This window comes from Lutjanus erythropterus, chromosome 1 (assembly GCF_056507025.1).
Source record: "Lutjanus erythropterus isolate fLutEry1 chromosome 1, fLutEry1.hap2, whole genome shotgun sequence".
NCBI classification, from domain to species: Eukaryota; Metazoa; Chordata; class Actinopteri; order Lutjaniformes; family Lutjanidae; genus Lutjanus; species Lutjanus erythropterus.
In genome coordinates this window covers 2,935,713-2,950,121 of record NC_139317.1, presented here as the reverse complement: position 1 = coordinate 2,950,121, position 14,409 = coordinate 2,935,713, and the positions used below count along the sequence as shown (strand labels likewise).

At 36.8% G+C, this 14,409-nt stretch overlaps 1 protein-coding gene across 1 annotated transcript; it reads left to right on the top strand.

Annotated features, from left to right (window-relative positions):
• Positions 1 to 598: 598 nt before the first annotated feature.
• On the top strand, positions 599 to 13,738 carry LOC146332473 (uncharacterized). Its single transcript, XM_084718714.1, has 14 exons — positions 599 to 734; positions 2,721 to 2,923; positions 6,301 to 6,438; positions 7,265 to 7,382; positions 7,538 to 7,724; positions 8,996 to 9,137; positions 9,277 to 9,432; positions 9,748 to 9,803; positions 10,466 to 10,641; positions 11,592 to 11,992; positions 12,110 to 12,206; positions 12,854 to 13,082; positions 13,212 to 13,247; positions 13,341 to 13,738. Exons 1-14 carry the CDS (start codon positions 609 to 611, stop codon positions 13,511 to 13,513), a joined length of 2,238 nt encoding a protein of 745 aa, XP_084574840.1. The 5' UTR covers positions 599 to 608; the 3' UTR covers positions 13,514 to 13,738.
• Positions 13,739 to 14,409: the final 671 nt, after the last annotated feature.

The following is a 14,409-nucleotide window of genomic DNA, read 5'->3' as shown; positions in this document are numbered from 1 at the left end:
GATATGAGATTTCACAATTAATAGGATCAAAGTGAAACCCTGAAAATGTGTTTTTAGTTAACGTGTGTAAATGTGATGTTGAAGACCTCAGAGCAGACAAAGTCTTGTTCCTGTCCCTGTGATTTCTGCCGCCCCCTAAGGGGTGTATGGTCAGCATAAAACACCTATTTTTGTCTTCACAAAGTAGGTCAAACAGTAGATTCTACTCATTCTCAACATAGTGTTGATGCTTAAACCAAACAAGACTGCGTCATTTCACAACATGGACCGTAAAAAAAAGGTTAAAGGTTAAAAGGTTAAAAAAGGCTGTCTGTCAGAAAGACTTTCTGGGAAAACTTATTAATAAAGGATATGCACCCTCTGACCTGCTGATAGATGCTTCACCTGAAGCATTAAAGTGGAGTTGATGATGACTGATAAGATCCATCTATTAGGCTGATACCTCTGGACTCAGGTGCACACTTCAACAATGGCTGCATCATAAATTGTTACAGTCCAGCACAGATCTGGTTCGTCCTGTTGGGTGAATTCTGAGGAAACGCCTCTCACATCTCTGAGAATGAAACTGACTGAACGAGCTTTCACACGAACAGATTCAGTGAGACAACATGGAGGCAGGTGCAATCTTCCTGCTGTTGTTCGCTTTGCTGGGTTCGACCGCTTCAGCTGCCAGCTTTTATGGAGGCAGCATCAGTTTCATGCCTCCAAAGAAGAACAAAGATGGGACATTTAAGGTACATTATTTTTTAAATTATTACCTTCTTATTAAAATTTTCACATGTATCATACTTTGTTAAACAGGATAACAAAATGAAGCATAATTTGGAGGTATGCCAGAGGACGAAAGACAAACCAATCTGAAAATCATTTTGTGTAATCAGCCTATCTTTTCTCATGAACTTTATGTTAATCTACACATTTTATTTGTTAAAGTAAATTAAACTTCTAAACTTCAGTTCAAGTCTTTTCACTTGAAATGATGAGTTGAATGCAAAGCGCTCATTTAACTCATTAAATTAAGTTTCTTGTTTACTTTAAACTGTGAGAAAGACTTGAGTATATTTCGTGATTTGTTAAATTTGTTGTTATGACATGTTATTCACCCTCTAATATTATTTAAGTTTGCACAATAGTAAACATTGGTGTATATTTTAAATATTTTGCTCTGCTAAGTTTGTGTCTCTATTTCTGTTCATTGTAAAGTGTTAGAATATGTTTATTGTTGTTGTAACATCAGGTGACCAGGTAATAATGCTGTCATGCAGGTTTACTGCATATGAGCATTAAGTTTTAGACGAGGTTGTGGTGATTAGAAGTCAGCCGAGGTGTGAATCGTTGTAATATGCACCATAATTACAGCATCAAGTTGGTAATTAATAATGTCATGATGCATTGCAATTTATGTAATTAATATTCAAGATAACCTGTTGTGCTGAAGTGTGGATATATTTGGGTTTTTGCAGGAAGGAAATTAATTTAGTGGAACATGAATCAAAATAAAATTCTTTAAGGTGCCAAGGAATGTAGAAAGGCCACTTCAAAATCAATTAAGATGTGAACTTGCTGCGTGTCTCTAACACACTTTAAGATGAGTCATGGTTAATTATTTTCACTATAATGAAAACACAGTGGAGCATGATGAAGTATTGAGGTCAGTTTGTTGTCTTTGTGCCAAAGCTGAAGCAAAGTGTGTCCAGCAGGAGCAGCTGCAGCTGGACACTCTTAGTGTGAAAAGTAGAACTGACTTTTCAAACTGAGAAAATGTAAAATGAAATCAGATTTGTTTGTGATGTCAGTGTGACTGAGGAGTTGTTGGTTCAACTTCACATCTTAAGTTTATGTGAACACGTTTTCTCAAGTACAACTGAATTTAAATCAAGTTTTGGTGTGAACCATTTACCTCAGAGTTCAGAAGTCGGAGCAGGGCAGCGGTTCCCAAATGTTTTTGGCGTGCCCCCGTAAAAATGTTCACAGTGCATTCTGGGGTATTTTGCGCATACAAACACCATAGCAACATGCCCACGCTGATTTAATGAGTCCCGAGTCCTAATAAACAGCTTTCACTACATTTGATGTGTGAAGCAGCCATCATGGCGTTGGGGTTGGTGAGGTTCCTTCAACTTTCTGATTCGGGTATCTGACTTCAAGGGACTGCCAGTTGAAATTTCCAACTGGGAACTCAGAAATTCGGACTTTCCAGTTCAAATGGAACACACCATAATTTTACTGACTTGAGGAACCATGCAGTTATGTAGGAAGTATTGACGAAGCGTTGCTCAGTTTGTGAGGAGGGTCCACAAAGACACTACAACAAATATCCATGTGTGCAGGAGAGGCTTATAAAAAACACCTCTGTACGGGGTTCATGCATGTCATCCATTCCTACTGTCAGGAAGATTTACTGACTCAACTTCACAAAACTTTGAGGAATTTTTACAACCAGCCAGGAAGCAGATTAAATGTAATTAGAATTACATAATCATGGCTGCATCCATTTTTTTGTTATGAGGTGCAATATTTGAAATGTTTGCTTTTGAAGCAATGCAAAAGTATTCAGATTAGATTACACTTTTTGCAATCTGAATTTTGAATTATGTTATAAATGACAAAAAGTGCCATCTAATTTTTATCCATAACTGATTACATTTCAAAGTAGTCTCATCCTCATCTTTAGGTTTTTTTTAAACTCTGTCTTTATCATATAAATGCTGTTTTTGCAGGTGACTTTTTACCACAGACAGAATGGAAGAAGCAGCTGTCAGGGTCAGTCCTCTTACACCTGTGAGGGCGGAGTCTGCACAAACCTGGATAAATCAGGTGTCCTGCAGACAGACCAGGACAGCACCGGCCAGGGAAGGTGGTGCCAGTCTGAAGGATACACAGCAGCAACCATCCAAACCAATAAAACCACCTTCTCTCTGAGGTGAGACCAGCATCCTACAGGAAATCCTCGGTCCAACTGGGCATCAGGTCTGCTGATATCAGATATCAGTGGTGTTTTTGGTGTCTGAAAACAAAATTACATCACAAAATTCTGCATGATATGGGAGAAAATAAGGAGAACAATTGGTCAGTGTGATACACAGCTTCAGTAAAGCAAACTTTATAACCTGGAACAGTGCATGGAGCCATTTTAACAACAAAAATAGCCTTTGTTTTGTCGTCAGAGTGTTTGGTTGATATTTAAAGATTTTTTCTTGAACAGGAGTTAATTATGTCATCCACTAATGAAACCACAGAGCAAGTAAAAGTCACATTTGATAATAGAATTACAACCTTTATTTGAAAAGCATCTTTCAAAATAACATTACAAAAAATGCACTCAATAAAGGGCTGCAGCTAACAGGTATTTCCATTGTTAGCTAACAATTAACCGATTAGTTGTTTGGTGGATTAAATGTCAGAAAATGGTGACAAATGTTGTTCAGTGTTTCTCAAAGGTGAAGACGAAGTCCTCAAATGTCTTGTTTTGCCCACAACCCGAAAATCTTCAGATTACCCTCAAGAAACTAGAAAATATTCACATTTAAAAAGCTGGAATTAGAGAATTTAGACTTTTTTTCTTAAAAAATACAAGATTAAATGATTATCAAATAAGTGATGGTTCGTTTAAGATTTGACAACTAATCAATTAATCGTTACAACTCTAACAGAATAAAATTTAAACTGTATTTCACTTGAAATATGTCTCAATTATATTCAACCTTTGTTTAAGGCTGATGAAAAAAAAATGTTTTGGGACAATTCAGTAGTTTTGTAAGTTTAAGTTAGGTTTTAGTCTCTTAGGGTCAGTATTAGTTGCTGTTTACATTATACATATTACTTTATAATATGTACACTTTTTCAAATCTTGACAATGTCTCAGTGAACTTATATTTTAAATATTTTTTGCTCAGCATGTCAGTTCCTGTTCTCGAGCTTCAGGTAGTTTATCAGGGTGTCGTAAATCTCCATTATGTCTTATACAAGATTGATTTATCATCATAACGGGGTTGTGTAGTGAGATTTTGATTTGGTTCCTTTGGTTTGATGTGGATCAACATTTTTCACCTTTTTCTCGACCAAATAGCTAAAATGGTCGAGAGATTAGCTGATAAGGAAAGTAATCATTACAGGAAAGAGGCCCGAAATAACATGATTGTGACAGGATTAAGGACAAGTCATCTCTCACCTGGAGGGCAGAATTAGGCAGTGCGACTTACCTGTGCTCTCCCAGTAAGATGAGCCAAAATGGCCGAAGACCGAAGGATTACGTGCTTTGAAGTCCATAAATGTGGTTATCAGATACACATGCATTCAACGGGATCACTTCCTCATATTTGTGACAAGTTTTCAAAAGTTTGGAGTCGCCTGCCACAAAACCTTGATTCGGTGCAGTCAGATGGCTGAGAGAACTATTCTGAAACTTTTCTTTTCATGCTTTTAGGTTGCAGAAGGTCATTTTTACAGATGGGTGTTATTCTGTACAAAGAGTTTGCAAAAACACATGGAGAAATGGCACAAAGAGATTAAAAAATACCTCTGAGCAACAGTTAAATAGGAATATAAGAAATCAGTAGTCATTAGAATAAATTGGAAGCTCAGCATAAAAATCTGTGCAGATTTAAACTGGAACCTGTTTAAATCTGTTTAAACAGGAACCTGTTTAAATCTGTGCATGATTAAGCCTCTAACAAGCTGGACTTACCAGTCGTGTTGCTTTAACAAAGCTATTATTAAAACTCTACAATAGAATTTGAGGGTTGGTATTTGGTTAGCACTGTTGGATCACAAAGCGTCAGATGAACATACATGAGAAACAAATCAGTTTAAACCTGCTCAGTCTGACTGCTGACTGGACTGCAGAGGGTCCAAAGAAAAAACAAAAATATTTAGAGCCCATTTACACGTTTCACCACTGTGGGGACAGAGTAAATGCAAATTCTATCACTAAATGATGTTTTTTTGGGGGCCAGAACTATTTAAAATCTAAATTATAAATGTAGTTTCTGAATTATACTGTTTTTTTTTGTCAATATTAAAATAGCAGTTTTAGAAGGGAAGAATAAAAACATCAATATAACAGGTGATTCCAAACTTTTGAATGTGTTTTAACAAACCATCAGTTTGTGAAACACACCAGTCATGTCCGGGGGTATTTCACTGATTTATTCAGGGATGACATGAAGCGCGAGCGTGCACAGACACACAATCACACACTGATGTGCCATTTCTCATATCTACTTTAATTACTAACATTATAGCATCTTAGTTTCTAATTAAAATTAGCATTTCCAACCATAATCTTAGTAATCACAGCACCACAGAGTGACACCATACAAACACAATTACTTCATTCTTTAAGGTCTCAAAAGGAAATTGTCTCTCCATTATACCTCTGTCCTCTGTGAGACTCCTGAATTCATCCTCCACACTCCATCATGAAACATATGTTTATTTCTATGAATTATTATCTATGTTTTTTTTTAATAATTATTAATTAAGTAGGATAAATTAACCTTGTACAAAATTAAAAATAGTCTACATACAAAAGAAAACAATGCACTGACCAATCACTGCGTCACACTTTTAGATAACTTATCCAATAAAAAATATTTTGTATGTTACTGTGCTCATATACATACAGGATGTGTATTTGTACACAGATATAAAGATGTAATTTTTTAAAATATTTACCAAGCAACTGTGCAACTTGGTGTGTCTCATGTTTTTGGGAGTGTGATAAGATTTAATTTAAATGACGTAAAATATAAATAGAAAGATTTTACATGAGGCACTGAGGTCCAAATGTCTTAGGTTTGATCTCTTAAAATCAATCAATATCTACTCATGATTCCACATCACAGGTCGTGGCTTAAGTGTGGACATGAGTGATTTTATTACTTGGACTTATTTCATCTGAATTATTTTTATAGGTCTGAAATTGTGAAAATGTTCAGTAATTAGTAAGAAAAAAAGGCTAATACAATTTTATCACACATATTTTTTTCTTTCTTAACTCTGTTGTTGGCGACCCCTCAGGGGTCCCGACCCCCAGGTTAGGAACCACTGGCATATAGAACAGAATATGAGTCTCCAGATAAAAGAAGGGAAGTAGAGGAACATTATATGTTGTGCAGTAAGTGTGTGTGTGTGTGTGTGTGTGTGTGTGTGTGTGTGTAGTGAGTGGAGGGATCAGGTAAAAGTTAAAGAAACTGTTCCTAAACCTGTTGATGGTGGGGGTGTGGGTTGTATGGGTTGCTGAGGGGGCATCATCGATTTATTTATGAGTGATAACTCACTCCACCTTCTTCTTTTCAGGGACTCGGGCTGCTGCTGGGTGTCTAATGTCAACGGAAAGACAAACTGGACGTCTCATGCAGAGTTGGACCTGGGAACTCGATCTGACTCAAGCTCCCTCAACAGCTGTCCTGTAACCACAACGGTGTCTTCTCTACGGTACCGACCTTTACTTTTTATTTAAACTGGGATTAACAAACACCACAGCATATATTTCAGTCAGTACACAGAAAAAAAACACTCCCATATTAGCAGAGAAGGGGTGCAGTTTTGACAAAAATATTTTTGCCACATGCAGCATCATTATTTTTTATTCTTGCTGCAGCAGCACTTGAACTCTTTCTCATTTCAAACACATAACATGTAAGTTCTAGACTGATACAAACACAAACCTGGAACACACATGAGAGTTATAGTATAGTATAGTTAACTAAACTGCATTGTAAAGTAAAGTGTATAAAAAACATTTTCACCATAGAAACAAACCAAACCATGGTTCAGTTTGATCCAAACTGAGACCACCTCTTTCACTGGACCAAAGTTCGGCTTTTTGGTCCAGACCGTGGTCCGAAGGAGGTTTCAAACCTGTAATTTTGGTCCCGATCAAACTGCTACATCGCCCCCTAGACCCCCTAGAGGACACTTTATTGTATTTTGTCCACTAGAAACACACCCTAGGGCAGTTTATCATGTTTTGACCACTGGAGGGGCACACTAGGGCACATCATCATGTTTTATCTACAAAAGAGGCATCCAAGAGGGCACTTCTGTGGCATTTTTGGGGCATCATGACTCCACCAGTGCTTGTGGCAAAAATGAGTATTACAGCAACGAACAACAACAAAAACTGTTCACCTGTTTTCAGATGACAGATGGAAAAAAAAGGAACTTCAGGATCAGCAGATTTTTTTCCCCCACTTGTCTCTCAGGGCTTCTGTAGTTTAGTCTGTATTTAATCCACATATTAAATTGTGTTTTCACGCAGAGTGCCTCAGAACTGTTTTTCAAAGTTTGGTCTTCTGGCACACGATCCAGATGGAGATAAAGTGAGATGTCGCTTTAGCAAAGACGCTGCAGTTCCTGCAAATGTTACTCTGGATCAGGTACTCCATTTTATAAAAAAAAAATATATTATAATTCAGCATTAACAGGAGGTGTAATGATCAAACAGTGAAACAGTACCATGTTCTTGCAACTCATGTTTAATTTGATCTGGATTTACTGAGCTTTTATTGTGCTCTTCTTCATGTCCTATCAGACTGCGTGCACACTGGGAAGTACAGGCCAAGTCGGCACCGGTGTCCACGTGTTCGAGGTGATGCTGGAGGACTTCTCCAAGAAAAACGTCACCTTGACTTACGCAGATGGAACCTCACAGTTTCGGGGGGCGTCCGACATGACGGCACCACCGCTCTGCAGAGTGAAGCTGCAGTTCTCGATGGAGAGTGAGTGATTCAAACACACAGAATAACACAACTACAACTAACTGTCTGACCAAAGATACAGACAAACAGAAGATACAGAGAATTATTCCATCAGTTTTATCTTACACCTGTTTACATTCTTAAACGGACATTACAGTGTCAAACCTGCCATACAGTGTCACAAGATAAAATATTATAAGAATAATTATGTTTTTTTATTTAGAAAATGTCACAAATTTATGATCATGAAGGTGTAATTTGTATGTATTACATATATTACCAACAGTACCAACATTTTTCTTACTATATTACAACTTTATTCTCTACTGTCTTAGACTTTCTTCTTGTAACTGTATGTAATTGTATTCTCAAAATATTACTCATATTACAATAATAATGTCAATATCTGTTTTTATTCTTCTTTTTTATGGTCAAGCATAAGGGAAAAAACTAAGAGGATGAAAAATCTTTTTATTTGCATTTTAAGAATAAAATGAAAATGTAAAGAATAAAGTTAAAATATTAATAATGTCAAATTGTCAGCAATAGTCTTAGGTAAAACAAAAATAAATCAAGAGGAAAATATTTTGATTTGTTTTTGCATTTTGATAATGAAGTCTACATGGTATTTAATTTAGTAATGCAATTTATTATAGATTTATTCTGAGATACTAAGTCATTTTTTTTTTTAGAAAGTTTTCACTGTACTGAGATATTAAGTCATTATTTTTGAAAAGTTTCTTATTATATTGACATACTAAGTCATTATTAAATGCTATTGAATAACAAACAAACAAATAAATAAATAAAAATCTTAAATAAAAATAAAATAAATAAATAAATATATTTTCCCCTTAAATTTATTGGGGTTTTTTTTATGTATGTTGCTAATATTGACAGTTTGACTTTATTTCTTTTTATTTCTTGAAAATTTTATTTTAACTACAGAAAACTATTCAGACCAGTTTGTCCTCCACAGTCTTCTCAGGGGACTGAAACAATAAACCTGCTGCCTGTGTGTGGACACAAACAAGAGACTTTAGATGAGAGAAGACCTGAACTTAGCTTTACTCTGATCAGGCCAACAGGATGAATATTGTGATAATTTCCTTTCTTAATGCCTTTTCTCGAAACATGATGGTGACAGAGCACTGACCAACCAAATCTAACACAAAGAAGCTGCAGAAATTATGACATGAAGTACTGGAAACCACTAAAACTGACAAAACTCTAAGGTAAAAGAAGATTAGCTGTTTTTCTGTCTAATAATCTTTTGTGTTTTTGTGTTTCAGTCCTTCCTCCAATACCAAACTGTGAGCCTGGTCATGTGCAGCCTATGTTCCTGTCTCAGACTCCTTCACACGGTGACGTCCTTTATGCCACCGTGGGTCAGAATTTCCAGTTTAAAGCCGAAGCACAGGCGCACCATTCAAGGTATTTACTTCTTCAAATTCTGTCTTATGGACGTGAAACTGAGAACACGTCATTACTGCTCATTAAATAGAAGATAAGAACACCTCATGTGCCAAATAAGGATAATTATTTCATGTTTCTCTTCTTTTTTTTTCTGAAGCATACATGACTTCCAGGTCAGCGGACCTCAGAACATGACCAAAGTGTTGAACGATGGCAAAGCTGGAAAAGCTGATGTGACGCTGAGCTGGACGCCACAGCAGAGTGACCTGTACAGATTTGTCCCAGTGTGCTTCACAGCAGAGACAAATGAAACGTGAGTGGTTTTATGAATATGTACAGGAAAAATACGTGTTATAATGTCCTGCTTACTGCTTTGTGCCATTTTAGCAGAGTTCAGCAGGGATCCATAACTTAATTATACCTGAAATTTCTATTTTTATGTCTAATTACCTAGAAATAAAATATCTTCTCCAATAGATTTAGATGCTTTAAAAAGTATACGTGTGGAAATAAAAAAAGTTATTATTCTAAACCTTGTGTTAGTGACATTATCGTTATTATCACTGTTAATGTTGTTCTTCTTTTTGTATTTTACACTCAGACTTATTTTCTCTGTTTTGTCATTCAGCCAATCAGAAATGAGGTGTGTTGTTGTCATGGTGACCAAAGCATCTATCACTCAAGGTTTGTTAATCATCAGTTATCCTCCGTTTTCAAAAATGCAATGTATGTAATATGAAGAACAAAGAAAGCAATTTCTGAAGAAACAGCTTTGTGATGACGCTGAACTGCAATGCTGGATTTATAAGTTGAATAATACCAGTAAAGATGTGGATTATTTTAACATTTGCTAAACTTTTGAAGCTAAACTGAACTGCTGAATTTAATTTGTATGAAGAAGCAGCTGAATTGGAATTGAAGAAGGTTGGAAAATTGGTAAATATACTAATTAGCATGAAAGCTGAATAAAATTGACGATGCATGATGTGGAACAGTACAAGATTTGAATGGAGTTTGTGGCTTAAAGTATGAACGAGTAGATAAAAGATGTAAAGAGTATGAAAAATATGGTGCAAGCTGGAAACTAAACTGCATCGCCGGTTTAACTTTGTATAAAGAAACAGCTGAGGGAGTATGAAGAACGGGGGAAGCAGTAAAAGGTCAAATTAGTATGAACAGGATTTAAAAGTTGAACAAAACTCTAAGGGATGCATGAAGGTGTAAATGCATGCAAGTTTAGAGCTAATAAATAAAGCACAATGCTTGAGCCACAGTAGAGTCTGAGTTAGTAACAGAGTCCATGTTGCCCCTCTTGTTGAAGAGTTAATGCTGAATCTGATTTTCAGGAAAGGCCACTGTTGCGTGCTCACCCAACAAGATGGTGGTGGCCCTGGAGAAGGCTTCGATGCCCGGCATCGACGTGAACTATCTGATGCTGAGAGACAAGTCGTGCTCTCTCACCTCCAACAGCACTCACATCATGGGCACGATGTCCTTCAGCACCTGCGGCACCAAACTCGAGGTGTGGAAAAGATATTTACATTACACATGACTGCAAATGTAATGAAACAAGAGATCCTGTAAGTCGTTAGAATAAAAAACTTTCTCACAATAATCCACTGTAAACCCAAATATGTCAGCAATACTCAAAAAAACTGAGGCGATCAGCTGCTCTTTTTATAAGAGCTTAAATATAGTTAGAATTACATGTACTTTTTGATTACAGTTACATTAAAATGATTGATTAAGCAAAGTCAGATATTTTCAGTAAATTCTATTTTCATTGCAACATGTCAACATTTCAAGGCAACTTAAGGCAAGTCCAACTCAAACTCTTAAGTTTTGAAAACTAACAATGTTTTGTTGAGATAATTTTACTTTTCTTCTTTGGATAAATTTGAACCTTTGAGTTTTAGAAACCAAAAAAAGTAATTTGCATTTGTTGAGGCAAATAATGGTTAATAATTTAATATTTCCAACTGCAATCATTTAATTTTCAAACACCCAAATAAAGACAAATCAGCTCAAATTTTTTTTGGAGAGTTTCTAAAACTTAAAGATTGAATTTTATCTGAAGAAGAAAAGTAAGTTATCTCAACAAAAGATTACAGGTCGGCAAAACTTTATTTAGTTTATTTAAAAACTTTGAGAGTTTAAGTTTGATTCAAAACTCCAAAAAACTAGTGACGGCAGCTGCCTTAAAATTCTGAGCTTCTTTTCTTTACAGGACAGAACTGGTTCATTTTGAGAATAAAGAACAATTTTTAGAAACTTTCTCATTATAATGATTTACAGGATATTTTGTTCATCACATTTGTGAAAACTGTGCTGTTTTCTAACTGATCAAATTGGTTACAGTGGAAATGAAGGTGTTTACATGGTTATGGGAAATATATATTCTAACTGTAAAACACACAACACAACAAAAAGAACTCCCGTGTTTTAAACCACTTTTGTTCGTCTTAAATGCAGGATAAAGGCGACTTTATCGTTTTCAAGAATGAGATCAACTCCTTCGAGCTTCCCACCGAGGTTATAGTCCGAAGGAAGACCGTGAAGATTGATTTCTCCTGCCAGTTTCCTAAAACGGTCAGCATCTCCAGTTACTACAACCTCCACAAGTCTGACTACATCTTCACCGAGTCCAGCTTCGGCAGCTTCGGCTACACCTTTGAGATTTTCCGCGATGGCAACTTCACGAGTAAGGTGGAGCCCAGCGCCTACCCGGTGGAGGTCAAGCTGCTGCAGACCATCTATATGGGCATTCAGGCTCAGTCAGAGCTGCCAAACGTGACTCTGTTTGTGGAGTCGTGCAAAGCCACTCCTGATGACAACCCTGAAAACGCCCTCTCCTACAACCTCGTCAAGAACGGGTCAGTGCTGATGATTTCTGGGAACTTTTTTGGGAACGTGAGAGCAAACATCTTGTCATATACTGTTCCTCGATCATATGTGCGTGTGTGTGACGTTGTATGATTCTTTTTCATCAGGTGTGTGATGGATGAGACATTCAAAGTCCTCTCGTCTAATCCAACTTCATTCAACTTTGAGGTTCAAGCCTTCAAATTTACTGGAAACTATGACCAGGTAAGAATAATGAAACCTACTAACCTGCTACTTTTTCCCCTGAAAACACCAAGGAGAAGCTTATTCTTTTATATTCTTTTGTCTCAATACCGTACTGTGACAATACATACCATGATATTACATGGTTAATTATTTTATTCTATTTTTTTTATTTTATTTTATAAAAGGACAACTAGTGATGGCTGTACTGTTTTTATTTTGCAGTATGTTTTTGCAGTATTACCAAATATGATAAATTTTTTGCACATGCTTAGGGTTGATTCTTTTAAAAAAAAGAAAGCAGATGCACTTTAAGTTAAATGTATGGCTGCTAATTTTGTGCATTTTCCTTAAAAGATAGTTAAAAACGCCAAGAAACAATCTATCAGTTACTCATTAATAATTTATAAGATACAAAACACACTTTCCCCTCATTTTCATGTCATTTTCATTTTTTTTTCTAGTTTTTTGAGGTCTTTTCTTTCAACAAAACAACATCTAACGAGGCACAATTACTGCCATTTCTATACTAATGAATAATACATTTTCAATCAGTTAAATTAACAGCAATAAATTGACTAATGATTAATCATTAACATCCCTAGTTGAAACACATTTTATTTAGACAAAAAAAGAGAGAGATTTATTAATTACCTGCCACTTCACAGGTGTACATCACCTGTTCCTGCATCCTGTGTGAGCCCGGGAGTCCGTTCTCCAGATGTTCTCAGGGTTGTCTGAAGGACGCATCCCGCAGGCGCAGGCGTGGACTGGGCAAGGAGACAGTCAGCCACTACATCACCCAGGGTCCTCTGCTGTTTGTCGGGCAGCCAGTTCCCAACGCAGCCGCGGATGATGACATCATCATGATGAAGAAGAGTGACTCGCCCATCGCAGGTTAATGACATCATCTAATCTATCTATCTATCTATCTATCTATCTATCTATCTATCTATCTATCTATCTATCTATCTATCTATCTATCTATCAATCAAACTAAAAAGTACCTGTGCTGTTGTCTTTCAGCGGGTCCTCCACCTGTTCCTTCAGACACCAAATCAAGCGGAGAAGGAGGAGGAGCAGGAGGAGCAGGAGGAGCAGGAGGAAGAGGAGGAGCAGGAGGAAGAGGAGGAGCAGGAGGAGGAGCAGGAGGAGCAGGAGGAGCAGGAGGAATGAGGGAGGTCCTCAGCACCAACATCAGCACCATAGTGTTTGCCACCGGCTTCTTGGTGTCACTGGTGTTGTTGGCTGTGGTCGTTCGTTACTTCACCAGGAAGAGAAGAGCAGAGGACCGCAAATCTCTCATAGTTTCAGCCTGGGACAACTAAACCCAGCTGATCTCAATGTGAGACATCTCTCCATCTTACACAGCATGTCGTTTTTTTCTTTTATTTTGTTAAAGGGTAGGTTCACATCTTTTAAAAGTCTGTCCTAAATACAATACTCAGACCTGCTTCTCCTTGCAAAAAAATTATATTCCAAAGTTTACCTGACGTTAATTTGAACGTTCAGCAGTCTGAGGAAAGTATTTTTGCATAAAACAAGAATTGTAGCTGTGGATTTTGTCTCCCATTATTTACGTGGGAGGGCATCATAAAGGGTCTCTTACGTAAAAAGTGTTTTTGCGACTAAGTCACTAAGCAAGTTTTAAAATTGATCCAGTACTGAGGGAGTTTGCTGCAGCCATGAAATGGAATCTTTATGGGCAACTGCACACCGTTAAAGTAAACCTCCCTTTAAACCTCAGTTTAGTTTTTACTCTAAACCTAGATTAAATTTAATTATGCTGCACCAGAACTTAACACTACAGTTTAAAATGTGATTCAGTGTTGATTTAAACTTACACTTGTGGAGGTTTAATTTTTAAAACGGCTGCCTTTGTAGGATGAATAGAGAAAAATAAGAGTTTTCTGATGCAGACATCAGAGAAGCAGCAGGGAGAGACGATGTGTACAGAGAGAGAATATTTTCACCTCTAACTTGGTGATTTAAGGGTTTATTAAGACAAAACCAGAGCTGGTGATTGTTGGAACAGTGGAAAGACAAACCACAATGTTTTTGGTGAGTTTCTGTCGAGTTTGAACAAAGTTTGTTTTACAATGATTAGTTTGATAAGGGTGATAAATTGTGTTGTCAGACACTGAATAATAATCTGAGTCTGTCAGTGGCAAAAACAAGCAATTTAAGTCGACGTAGTTTGACGCTGAACAGTTGCCCAGAGGGA

Coding starts and splice junctions, on each gene's coding strand:
- LOC146332473 (XM_084718714.1), top strand. CDS start 609: ATGGAGGCAGGTGCAATCTTCCTGCTGTTGTTCGCTTTGCTGGGTTCG. Junction 2,924..6,300: donor AAAACCACCTTCTCTCTGAG/GTGAGACCAGCA, acceptor TCTTCTTTTCAG/GGACTCGGGCTGCTGCTGGG. Junction 11,993..12,109: donor TACAACCTCGTCAAGAACGG/GTCAGTGCTGAT, acceptor CTTTTTCATCAG/GTGTGTGATGGATGAGACAT.